The 12,398-nt window shown below is 39.8% G+C and overlaps 2 protein-coding genes across 3 annotated transcripts; one reads left to right on the top strand and one right to left on the bottom strand.

Moving 5' to 3' along the window:
* The first annotated feature begins 844 nt into the window (after nucleotides 1–844).
* On the top strand, nucleotides 845–2,155 carry LOC103282690 (uncharacterized protein F54H12.2-like). Its single transcript, XM_062967127.1, has one exon. The coding sequence runs from the start codon at nucleotides 845–847 to the stop codon at nucleotides 2,153–2,155; it is 1,311 nt and encodes a 436-aa protein (XP_062823197.1).
* Nucleotides 2,156–4,402: 2,247 nt separating this feature from the next.
* Nucleotides 4,403–12,389, bottom strand: LOC134295273 (uncharacterized). 2 transcript variants are annotated; one of them, XM_062967126.1, is made up of 5 exons: nucleotides 11,678–12,389; nucleotides 9,459–9,624; nucleotides 9,283–9,363; nucleotides 9,067–9,126; nucleotides 4,403–8,969 (listed from the first exon to the last, which is right to left on the bottom strand). In XM_062967126.1, the coding sequence occupies exons 2-5, from the start codon at nucleotides 9,598–9,600 to the stop codon at nucleotides 4,573–4,575; spliced, it is 4,680 nt and encodes a 1,559-aa protein (XP_062823196.1). In that variant the 5' UTR covers nucleotides 9,601–9,624; nucleotides 11,678–12,389; the 3' UTR covers nucleotides 4,403–4,572. The 2 variants fall into 2 exon arrangements, with proteins under 2 accessions (XP_062823196.1, XP_062823195.1); XM_062967125.1 differs by lacking the exon at nucleotides 11,678–12,389 and having other exon boundaries at nucleotides 9,459–11,537.
* Nucleotides 12,390–12,398: the final 9 nt, after the last annotated feature.

Genomic DNA, 12,398 nt, shown 5'->3' with positions numbered 1-12,398 from the left:
TCGAAGCTGACGTGGAATTACAGCGTATATTAGGACTGTCTCCCAACATTCCTCTCAGAGCGTCAGCTTTCTCAGCAGACATCACAGGAGGTTTCAACACATTATATGTTTACACTAATATAGTGGAGCACCAGCTCGTTGGTGATTTCTACGTGCCTCTGCTGCGCTGCGTACCTGTGAAGGGAAAGAATAACGAGTGTGTCAACATTTGTTACGATAAACCTCACTACATTCCGGTGAGCAAACACCACATCGACACTCTCACTGTTGAGATAAAGTCAGACCAGAACAAAAAGATACCATTTCGCTTTGGAAAGGTGATTGTGAAGCTACACTTCCGTCCCAGGAGGACATTGGATCTTTAAAAAAGAAAATGGTCATCCTGAAATCCTATGGGGATCCCGGTCTTTATAAAAACTATTACAGAGCACAAGCTGGAAATGGACTTCCGGGTTATCATGGTATCCCCCAAATGTACGGCTCAGGACTGGGTGGGATTTTCAGGAGCCTTTTCCGAAAAGCTGTACCGCTTTTGAGAAGAGGCCTGGACATCATTAAACCCCACGCAAAAACAGCTGCGCGTAATATAGCCAAAGACATGGTCGGTCATTTTACACAGGCAGTTCTAAACAGAACAAGCCATGAAAACCCACAAGAGGGATCAGGGCTGATGTATATTAGAAGGAGAAGAGGCTTAAAAAGAAAAGCATCACAAGTGAGGTTGAAAGGCCCGCCCCGCCCTGTTAAAAGGAAAGCGCAGCATAGAAAGAAACCACAGAAGCGTCGTGGAGCGAGAAAGAGGCAGAGGATACAGTCTATGAGCGATATATTCTAAAACAGCATCATGGCTTTTATTCACGGATGTTCTGAAGAGTGCACTAAATCTGAACTAGATTTGTTTCACATTGGGCCTACACAAACTAGTATCGAGAGAAGCCTTTATATCGAAGTACCCCCACTAACGGCTCTTACAGAAGCCGCACCCTTGGATTTTTTTATTGCTGGAAATGGTGAAGACTACATGGATCTCAACAACACACTTCTATATTTGACGTGTAAAGTGGTGAATGAAGACGGAACAAACCTCCCCAACGATGCTGCGGTAGGCCTCGTGAATTACCCGATAGCCTCCATTTTCAGTCAGTTAGATGTGACTTTAGGGGACCGTCTCATCAGTCAAAGTAACAACTGCTATCCTTACAGAGCATACATTGAATCCGTGCTGAACTATTGCGAAGACACACTAGCCACGCAATTTACAGCGGGGCTTTTTTATAAAGATGATGCTGGGGAGCATGAGTCTACCGAGTTGGATGGAGAAAATGATGGTTTTATCAAAAGAGCAACCCTGGGAGCCGGTAGTAGAAAAATAGACTTGATGGGACATCTCCATGCTGACCTGTTTTTTCAAGAAAAACTGCTGCTGAACGGTGTCGATGTGAAAATTAAACTTACCCGCAATAAAAATGCCTTCTGCTTAATGAGCAATGATGCAAACAAGCGTTACAAATTACATATTTTATCAGCCTCCCTCTTTGTCAAAAAAGTGAAATTGACACCCGGTGTCCGCCTTGGACATGCTGAAGCCCTCTTGACATCTAATGCCAAATACCCGGTGGACCGTGTAAGCATGAAAGTATTCAGCATACCGGTAGGGAGCCGTGTCTCCAATCAAGAGAACCTGTTTTTGGGTCAACTTCCTAAACAGGTGGTGATAGGGTTGGTCGATAACGATTCTTTCAGTGGTGCATACAATAAAAACCCTTTCAACTTTAAGCATTATGACATCAATTTTGCAGCTCTCTACTTGGATGGAGAACAGTATCCCATGAAACCATTTCAGCCCAATTTTGAAGAGGATAATTGTGTGAGAGAATATATGAGTTTGGTTCAGACTGCTGGCAAACACATGAAAGACAGCGCACTTCTAATTAACCGTGAGGAGTATGCAAAAGGCTACACGCTCTTTGCGTTTGACTTGACTCCAGATCAAGAATGTGCCGACCACTACTCCCTGATTAAAACTGGAAACCTGAGGGCAGAGCTGCGTTTCGCCAAGCCTCTACCAACAACCGTCAATATGCTGGTTTACGGTGTTTTTGACAACGTGATAGAAATAAATCACAGGAGAAATGTCTTGTTTGATTATATGTGAGATGGATAGCCTTCAGTTAACTCATCTACTAAGCTCAAATCCCTATACTCAAAAGAGTTTCTATGGGGTGTTACCATGTGACATGCTTCCGAGAAAGCATCTGCAGCAAAGGCCGCTCGCGTTGATTATCAACACTCATCCCCATAACCTCCCTGGGGAACACTGGTTAGCTGTTTACCTGCCGAATGAAAGAACTGCAGAATTTTTTGACTCATATGGACACCCTCCTGACTATGCCTTGTTTCCCAAAACCATCGTGAACTTTTTAAAAAGAAACGCCGACAAAACTGTGTATCAATGCAGGCCTGTACAGGCCTCAGACTCTGTTGTTTGCGGACATCACTGCATATTTTTCCTTCATCAACGCTGCAAGGGACTGGACTTTAAAAATATTCACGCATTATATTCCGACGATTTGGATAAAAATGACAAAATGGTTCTTCAATTTGTAAAGAAAATGAACACAAGACCACGTGCCTCGGATATGTTCCAAACGATACAACAATGTATGTCCTGTAGTGCATTTCATAATCGTGTTTAATAAAAAGCTCCTCCTAGAGCTGCTTTTGGAATATGATACGTGTCTGTCGTTTTTAAAAGAACATTCACAAACAACAAAATAGGTTTTAAGAATATAAGTATTTTATTCATTGAAAATAAAATGTATTATAAGCTGAGCCATGCAGGGGTGCTGGCCTGGCGTTGCTTTTTAGAAGATCTGCGTGACAGAGACGGAGTTTGAGTTGGGGGTGAACCCTTAGGGTTCTTTAGATAGTCCAGAAGTTCTCTATTGGACGTATTACCAACCACAGATGTCGGGGTGTTTATTTCGGCCAAGGCCCTCATAAAGGCATCCCACCCTTTAGGGAGACGTGTGACAGGTAAGGCGTGAGTTTGGATCGCAGCTTTGACCAGGTCCAAGATGTTAGATCCGGGAATCACCGCTCCTTTATACACAAAGGATCCTTTATCATCCCATGTAGAAATATTCTTGTTTTGGCTTATTTTGCTGAGCATCAATCTCGCATGATTCTTGTATCTAGCAGGCAGGCCGTCCACCACTTCACGAAACACGGTGTCAGAAGGGGGCTGTGGTGTTTCTTCAGCAGGTGGTTCAGATAGAAACAGATTTAAACTTTGCTTCTCAGCATCCCTCTGTTTTACATGAGTTAAATATTTTTGAAGTAAGGTATCGTAGAGTCGTGCTTTTTCATGTTCGGATAAATCAGACCTTCGTAGAATCTCTTGCATTTCTCTATCTAGGGATGAGATGGCTGTAGTTCGGATGTTTTCATCCTTGGGAGGTGCGCCTCTTAATTGATCCAGTTGACGGCTGGGAACCAGATACATTTTTTCAGCATATTCCATCACTGTTTGGTTAGAAAACTGGTTAACAGAGGAACGGCAAAACTTAGCAGAGGTCCCAAAAACCCTCCAGACTGTTTCACAAGGCACTTCTTTTTTCGAAGAGACACTTTGCTGTTTCCCAGAATTCTAATAAGGCGGCGCCTTTTTCTCAACGCCCGTAGCTGGTGCGGGGCCAAGGGGATGTTTCCCTTTAAAGTATTGAGTGCTATTTCTGAGATAGTAGCAATTAAATCATTGGAGCCCGTGCACAAAATGGCTTTTCTCTGGCGTGGAGGTACCTTAATAAGTAGTTTTAAAAGTTCCAGGTTTCTCTTTACACGATTGGACATATTATCCAGGAGGAGCAGGCAGCCGCAGGTCCTACGCCGTTTTAAAACAGTTGCCTTTTGTAACTCCGGGATTTTTTCTTCATCAAATATACCACAGGCCAATCTGGTGGGAAGATTCCAGTTCTTAATCTGTATGTTTCGGGTGTAGTACCATTCAAATCTATCATTAAATAACCGTGAGGTTTGCTTGTTGCGTCTGCGTAGGATTCCATGAAAAAACTCACATTTCCTGGATACATCTGTCGTGCCAAAGTAGCAATTTGTAGTTTATCCCGGGGGTTTTTAAACAGTACCATATATTTTGCATTAAGACTGATGGTTCTGTTGCTTTTTCCTTTGCAAAAAATATTTTGTGTGATGAGGAAAACACTTATATTCCGGTGATGGACATACTGGGTGAAACACATCTCCAAACCACGGTTATCGCAAGCAGGCTGCATCAAATCATCGATTACTATAAAATTGACTTTATTGGGTGGTAACAATTCATCATCATCAAATTTTTCAGGTAAACCCTGCACAAACTGGATAAAGGGGTATTTACATTGGAGTTCATTGTACAGGGGTTGCCAGCAACTGTAAAACCACACAATATTTTGAGGTAGTACAGAGAACACATGATCGGCATTATCCAGCATATTTTTTATAAAAAAGGTTTTACCACAGCCGCTCGGACCTGCTAGAATAGCAGAGAAGGGATGCTGCCATCGGGTCTGCAAATCAGTATCCATAAGGGAGCGTTGTAAATCCGTCTTTAATTACTCTTTTATCAAAAACAACCTTCTGTGTTTTTTTGAGGGTTTTCGTATGAAGCGTCCACTGACGCTTATTTCGAACAATACCCGGCTGATGTATCACAATTTCACGAGGCTGGCAGCCTTTCTTGTCCGAGACGTAAGCGAATGCCAAGTCTTTTAGACTGCTGAAATTAATTTTCTCACAGTTAGCACTATTCAGGGTGATTCCCTTAACTTTCAAACAAGCTGTGCCATCAGTCAATTTATATCCATAGGATTTTGGACCTACACTGACAAATTCTGTGATAGACCGGCCTGATGAAATTTCGTCAGTAAGATCCCCTAAATAATCTCCTAGAGGCGGTTCCCATTCCCCTTCCCGACTCACAAAAATGACACTGTCCGTGTCGTGATACAAAACACGTCTACCTAATTTATCTAGCAACTTGTAGAGTTCAAGTCTAGCATAAGCAGTGGTAAAACATGCTATGAATTCATTTTTACGCCCAGCGGTTGTCACACGGTCCTCTGAATATTTCCATGAGAGACAGACAGCCTCATCATCCAGACATTCAGACATGGACACCTTATAAGCATCAGAAAATAGAATCTGAAAGAAATCCTCAGGATCTCTCAGTACTTGTGTGACAGGTAAATTTGTTCTCTGTCCAAACTTGCCCCACAATGAGTTTAAAAACAGTTTGGCAATTTGACGTTTTGCAGGATTCACTGCAATCTTGTTTCTGCGTAAACGCACCCCCTCCCGTGCATGATAATCCCTTATATATTTAGATTTATCTTGTTTACTCACACACCACTGTGGGTAACCTGAAGCCTCCTGCTTTTGACGAAGATGCATCTTTATATACCCTGAAAACAGATCTGCAGAACGATGCTCAAAATGCCACACCTCATAAATTTCAACAACTTTGTAGCCCTTCTCTATAGCTACATTCAACTCGATTGTACACCATGTTCCAATTAACGCTCTTTCCTCATCTGTGTGGTCACAAGGGTCCAGATGTCGTGCTTCTGCACAGGTTGAGCACAGTACGAACATGAGTTTTCCAGAGATTCTGGAAGGCAAAACTGGAAAATAGAGATTTCTAGGGGGAAAAACCTTGGCCTTAACTAGTCCAAAATAATTTGAAAGGGGCTTGAAATCCTTGTAAATGATTTCAGGATGCCCCAAGGGGTACTCTTTTGTTTTGTTTACATAGGGGTACAGACTAGTAAAGTCATAATATTTCACAGATTCCCCATCTTTAGGTTTATAATAGAGGCATATTGCATTTGTACGACCCCCAAAAAGCGCATCGCGAGGTTTTAGGGGTTCAGGAAAACTGGCTTTTGCAAGATAAGCCTGGACTTCCAAATCTGTTTTTACCATATTTCTCCACTCGTGCTCCCAAATGGAACGCACTTCAAACCCTAGGCTTTGGAGCTCCGCGGTCCTTTTCTGTGTCGCGTTAAAAAGAAACTCGTAAGATTTCCCCACCACGGGGTTGTCCTCCTCTGGAGAATAACAAATCAAACAACCATGAAAAAAACAACCGAAATACTCATAGGCAACTTTCTTATCATCCACAACTGCAAAACCATCCAGAAAATAATTTCCAACTTTAACCTCCCCACCATTCAATGCGTGACGTATTTCAACTTTTTCCTTATGACTGACAAAAGAGAGCCACTGTATAGAGGCGGATGAGAATCGCTTGTACTGATTATGGTAATCATTACAACTTGGAATCGCTATAGTATTTACCCTAAGAAATTTGAACCTATACATGGCGAGAGCCACACCTGCAATGGTAGGGTATTGAAAAGGATCAATAGCGACCCTGTACCTCTTGACTTTGTCTTTTTTCTTGCCTACCATGACTTCTCTTATACCCATTGTGAGCTGCACTATTTCATGTCTGTACTTGGTACAGGCCTGCTCCAAAATCTCAACATCCTTCTGACAATAGAATGCAAGCTCTTTCTGCATATCAAAGGTTTTTGACTGGTTCTCTGCATACCAGGCTGTAAAGGCTGCCTTTTCAGCAGGCATCATGTATTCTACGCCATAGCATTCGGGCTGTGGCATTGGCCCTACATAATCCCAATTCTCAGGCTTGTTAAAATAATGTGGAAAATACCCCTTGGCATCCTCAAATCCCAAAGCCTTTGGTAATTTAGAGAGTGCCATGGGTAGGTGACTGAGTGAGTCAATGAATTTTATGGAGAGTCCTACCACAGTAACACAGATCAACTTCCCACCCTGTGCTATAATTTCAACATCCAGTTTTTCTTTCACCAACTGTCGGAGTATAAAATAACAGTCATATCCCTTTGAATTGTGAGCTATGAATGTTGCATCTTTAAAGGCTCCATCTTTTGTAAACGTTTTAATAAATTGTTCAATACAGTTTTCGCCCTTAAATTCCCAGGTTTTGCCTGCAAACTTCCATGGCTCCCTTTCCCCTTCCACCTCAATTTCACCATCACTGTCTTCAGACCCACTATTCTCCTCCACAAAATCTGGTTTAAAACACTCCACAGTCTCCCCAGAATAAGCTTTTACAAAGCAAAAATTCGGCACGTGAGCCCCCGTACTCTGGTGACATTCAAAATCGTAAAATAAATATTTCACAGAAAGCTTTGGCTGTTTAAGCGGTTGCATGTAACACAAATGACCCTCATCTTCAACAATGTAACCCCAGCAGACCGTACACTGTCTCCCTTTACACTTTTCATCATCGTGATCCAGCTCCTGATAATATCGACACTTTGTACAATACATTCTCGCTAGACATTTGACTTTCTTCTCTAAACCCAGCTGTTGGTGTAATTTTAAGCAAGCCTCAGACCTACAATGAAACTTACATCGGGGGCATCGAACCTGTTTCCCTATCACATTATCACACCCCTTTCTCAAACACATTCTGCAATAAAATAGACATGAATGATGGTCATGATTATAGAGTTTGCGACAAAATTGACAGTAGTTTCGGATGCCAAATAGCGCTTTTACATTCAGAACCCCATAGAAATGCTCATCATGTAAGAGTAGAGTATAGGCTTGAGGATAAATGGGGCCCTGTGTTTTAAACAGAGCCCACTCTGACTTTTTTGAGTAATAAGCAACATCGATATTGACTCTTAAATGTTGTTCAACAGTAGAAATATCATTAAGGGTTACCTTTTTTTGATCAGACCATCCGAGTTCCATATGCAGTTTTTGAGCAGCTGTCAACATTTCTGAATCTGTGGGTTTATGTAAACTCATAACACCAAATAAAGCTCCAGCAAAACACATATTGCCACCTGCATAATTCAGGTCTATCAGATACTGTCTCTTCCTAGCAATTATTTCACTGGCTGGAATGGAACTCAGTTTTCGACGTGCTCCACCTTGTGGCGGTTTTGTTATAGTGACCACGAGCTCAAAATCACCATGAGCGCAGATTTCCATATTGCTCTGTAATAGACGACTCAGCTGGACTAGAAACTCCTCAGCATTAAAGAGATCCCTACTTCTTTTAAAAGAGAAGAGTGGATTTCGTAACCCTGAGGCTTCTAATCTCACCTGAACAAAATCTTCGGGATCAATTCTCTGGTTCAGATTGTCTAAGATGCCCTGGATCGCTGTGTATAATGCATTTATAACCTGTGCATATGACCTCACGGTTTCTAAATTTCTGAAACGGTATACCTCCCCGATCCGCAATGTGTTATAACTAGGAAAGGTAAATTGCCACCTGTGCACGCATTCTGCAAACACAGGGGGTGACCCATCATCCTCCTCACCAGAGGTGTCTTCCTGTTGAGGTCGGTACTCAACCTCGTTAGATGGGGATTCTACCTGTTGAGGTTCAGGAGAATGTCCATCCCTCTGGGTGTCTGTACTGGAAGAAGAAGCCGGGTCTGACCTCATTGAGTCTCTATTGCTTTTATGTTTTTGTTTACTTCTGGACCTGGCAAGAGTTTTTCTCGCCTTTGTTATCAATCTACGTCTCCTTTTCCAGTACAGTTCTCTAGGTGTGAGCTTCTTTTGCTTTCTTCTACCCCGCTTGTGCAACCCTCTACCTATCTGATAGTGAGTTGAGTTTGTAAGAGGGTTATAATTTTTACATGCTTTAATTGCTTTGAGAAGTTTTGGAATTTCATGACCGACGATTTGATCCAATCTCATTTTTAAAGCAATAGACTGTTTATAATTGTCGTCCGCTTCATCGTTCAATCTACGAATTTCAGCAAAGCATTCCCCCGCAGTGCTCATAATTTCACAGTCATGATCATCTTCCGAATTCAGCACAATGTCATTGTTGCCTTTCTTCTTCTTTTGAGGTCTAGCTGATTCCTGAGTTTCTGGCCTGGCTCGCTTCAAGCGGGTTCCTAAAAGATATAATAAATATAATAAAATACCTAAACACAATCACGTGTGGCTATTTCTCATATTTACAGAGAGATGTTCTGTGGGGCATACAATTACCTCGAGTTTTTGAAGTTGATAGATTGGTAGTCTTTGGAGTGGGCATGTTGGTCTCCTTATCTGGAAATGCAAATACATACACCTGAGTAGCTGTTTCTCATATTTACAGAGTGATGTTCTGTTGATTTCTGTAAGTTTGTTATTTTGTGTGATTGCGACTTTGTTAATTTTTGTTGTAGTATTTATGTTCTGTGTTTTACTACCATTCATCATTACCTGCATGCTTGGAAGTTGGTGGAATAGCCTTTGGTTTCTCCACAGTCTTGAAATCAGCATCCTCATGACGAAGTGCTTGTTCTGTGGAAAACAGACAATCATTTCAGAAAAGACACACACACACTGGGTGGGCGTTCATTTTATTATTAAATAACCTTTGGAGTATAAGGACAAACCCATCATTTGAGCATCATCCACTTCCAGCTGAGAAATTTGCACATCCTCATAAGTAATTTCATCTGGTAACGGCATATTTTCTATGATGGCTGGGTACTGGATATGAACGTTAGGATAGAAATGTTGGTTGATGTTGCTCATTTCTGATGGTTTGAGTTGTTGAATCTAAGAAGGTGGAGAGGGTTAAGAGGCAAGCATTAAACAGGTTGTGCAATCATTGCTGAGACACATTTCCATACAAGACCCAAACCGCGCCAGACACCATGGATTGGACCCACCCTGACAGATTACCAGAAATTGAAAAACAAACGTTCAGGATTATTCAATCTTACCTGAATTTGGCAGCTGGAAAAGCCCCCAAAACATCATTAGATACTGAGATATGTATCTCTTTACAAAAAATGAATGAGTTGGATGCCAGGATCTTTCCTATAATATCACCTCTGCAATTGGACACTCCCACACAGAGCTGTGAAATCCTTCAACATGTGATGCAGCAAACATTTTCCGATGGCAAGATTAACTGGGGCAGAATTTTTTCTATAATATTATTTGGATGCATTTTAGTCAGAAAAATGCCCTACACAGAAGTTCATGTCGATAATGTAGCTGAATGCATCGCAGCATTCTTGCTAGATCATGAATCTAAATGGCTTTGCCGTCATGGAGGCTTGGTAAGTAAAATAAACTCTTAAAACTTTATAATATTCAATTTAATATACATTATTGTGTATACATATAATATTGATAATAATATTATATATAATATACAGTATTGTATGTACATATAATTTATTGTATGTACATATAATATTGGTAATAATATTATGATGTGGTACAATATAATACTAATATTAATATTACAATATAATACCGGTAATATTATACACATACACACACACACACATATATAAATAATATTACCGTATAGTGTCATAGTACAATATGGTAATATATGATGTTAATATTGTACTATGGTAATAATATAATATATTGTATGTACGTATAATTTGTGAGCCAAATTGCCCCCCCCCCCCACTTTTCTGGTAAGAAGGCCAATATATAAATATAGTAATTAGATTAATTAATTAAAACTAGCATAACAGAATCTTATTTCTCATTTTTTCTAGGAACATGGGGTGAAATACATGAATGCTCTAATGGATGGTAAAACAAAATTGTCGATTGTTGAATTTATGTTATATGTTTATAATCTAAAGTGGTTGATATTCCCTGTATAAATAAATAAAATAAAAATCTACATCCTTTTTGTTATTATTTATATAAAGCAAACAAACAAAATAATGTACCCTATTTTCTGTTGTAAAAATAAGCCGTAGCTTCCAATGAAACAGATTAAATTATAGGGTTGTTGTATGTCTTTCGGGCTGAATGGCCATGTTCCAAAAGTATTCTCTCCTGACGTTTCGCCCACATAATAATAATAATAATAATAATAATACTTTATTTATACCCCGCCACCATCTCCCCAATGGGGACATCTATGGCAGGCATCCTCAGAGGTTAAATTATATATAAAAATCTATTAAATGACAATTGGGTGTCTGACCTCAAATGAAGCCAGCCTAGAGGTATAGGATTGTGTATTAGGTTAGAGTACCAGGCACAAGTAATTCATTAGCCCTGATTTTCATAAGTACCCATTTGCCTAGGATGGTTTGAATGTGTATTACCTATTTCCAGAGGAGCATTCTTTTGTTACAGTAATTAGGTCAATACAGTAGATAAGCATATACAGATAATCTGCAGGGGCCTTTCATGTTCCTTGACTTTTTTTGAATGGGCCTTTCTCCCACCTAACCAAACAAGACACGGCTATGGAAATATATATAGCTATGGAAATTAGCTATATATATTTTATATGTAAAATATATAAAACTCTATTAATAACAATTTAATAATAACAATTTAATAACAAATAAATAACATTTTAATTTAATGTTAAGTGAAATAGGTACAGTTTTACCACCAAGGGTCACCCATCATAGCCTTTTAAAGGACAGGATTCAGCCATAGAGACTTTTTAAAAAAAACATCCCATAAGAGGTTGACCCACATGTTAAATTATTTTAAAATCTTAAACTATATATATATATATATATATATATATATATATATATATATATAGAGAGAGAGAGAGAGAGAGAGAGAGAGAGAGAGAGAGAGAGAGGAGGTTGGGAGAAAGGTTTGGACTTACCAATTCAGCCAGAAATGTTGCATGGGCCAGAGGATTGAACCCAGGATGTCCCAGGGTTTTTAAAGCGTAAGGGGGTCCTCTTTTCTGGTTGGGGCCGCCTTTCCATCCGCTTTTAAACTGAGAATTCCCATTGGCTGATGAGACAAACACCCTCCTTTTGAGGTGTGGTCATATTTGCAGTTAGGCATACATGTTGTACAGAAACATTTATATAAATCTCTATTAAATAAATGGGTATCATACTTTTTTTTATTTTGAGGGAAGGGGTTGGGGAAAGGTATATTGAAGAAAATTAGCAATATACGCCTTAAAGAGTAGTTGAAATGTATTTCCAAAAGGGAAACCCTCAAATAAAAGCACATTGTGCATTATGTTTTTTTTAAAATCCATTTTTATTTTACCCCATTTTAAAATAATCTGCTAAATGGGGCATGATGGGCTATAAGGACTTGTATTTTCTAAAGGACTGTAACACTCTCCCTTCCCTATAGACATTGGGTTGTTCTGTTGGACCCTTATTTTATTATTTATTTTATTTTTGGTTGTAAAAATAAACCATGTTTCCAATGATGCATTTTAATATATATATATTAATACATGGTTAAAGAAAGGGGCCCACACTTCGCCTTGTGTATTCAGTTAAAGATCCAGGCACAGAGATGCTTATTATCTCTGTTTTTCAGAAGTCTTAAGCATCCGGCCCCACGCCACTGAAAATATG

Source organism: Anolis carolinensis, unplaced genomic scaffold (assembly GCF_035594765.1).
Source record: "Anolis carolinensis isolate JA03-04 unplaced genomic scaffold, rAnoCar3.1.pri scaffold_189, whole genome shotgun sequence".
NCBI lineage: Eukaryota > Metazoa > Chordata > Lepidosauria > Squamata > Dactyloidae > Anolis > Anolis carolinensis.
The sequence above is the reverse complement of the archived record's forward strand: the minus strand, read 5'-3'. Positions and strand labels throughout refer to the sequence as shown.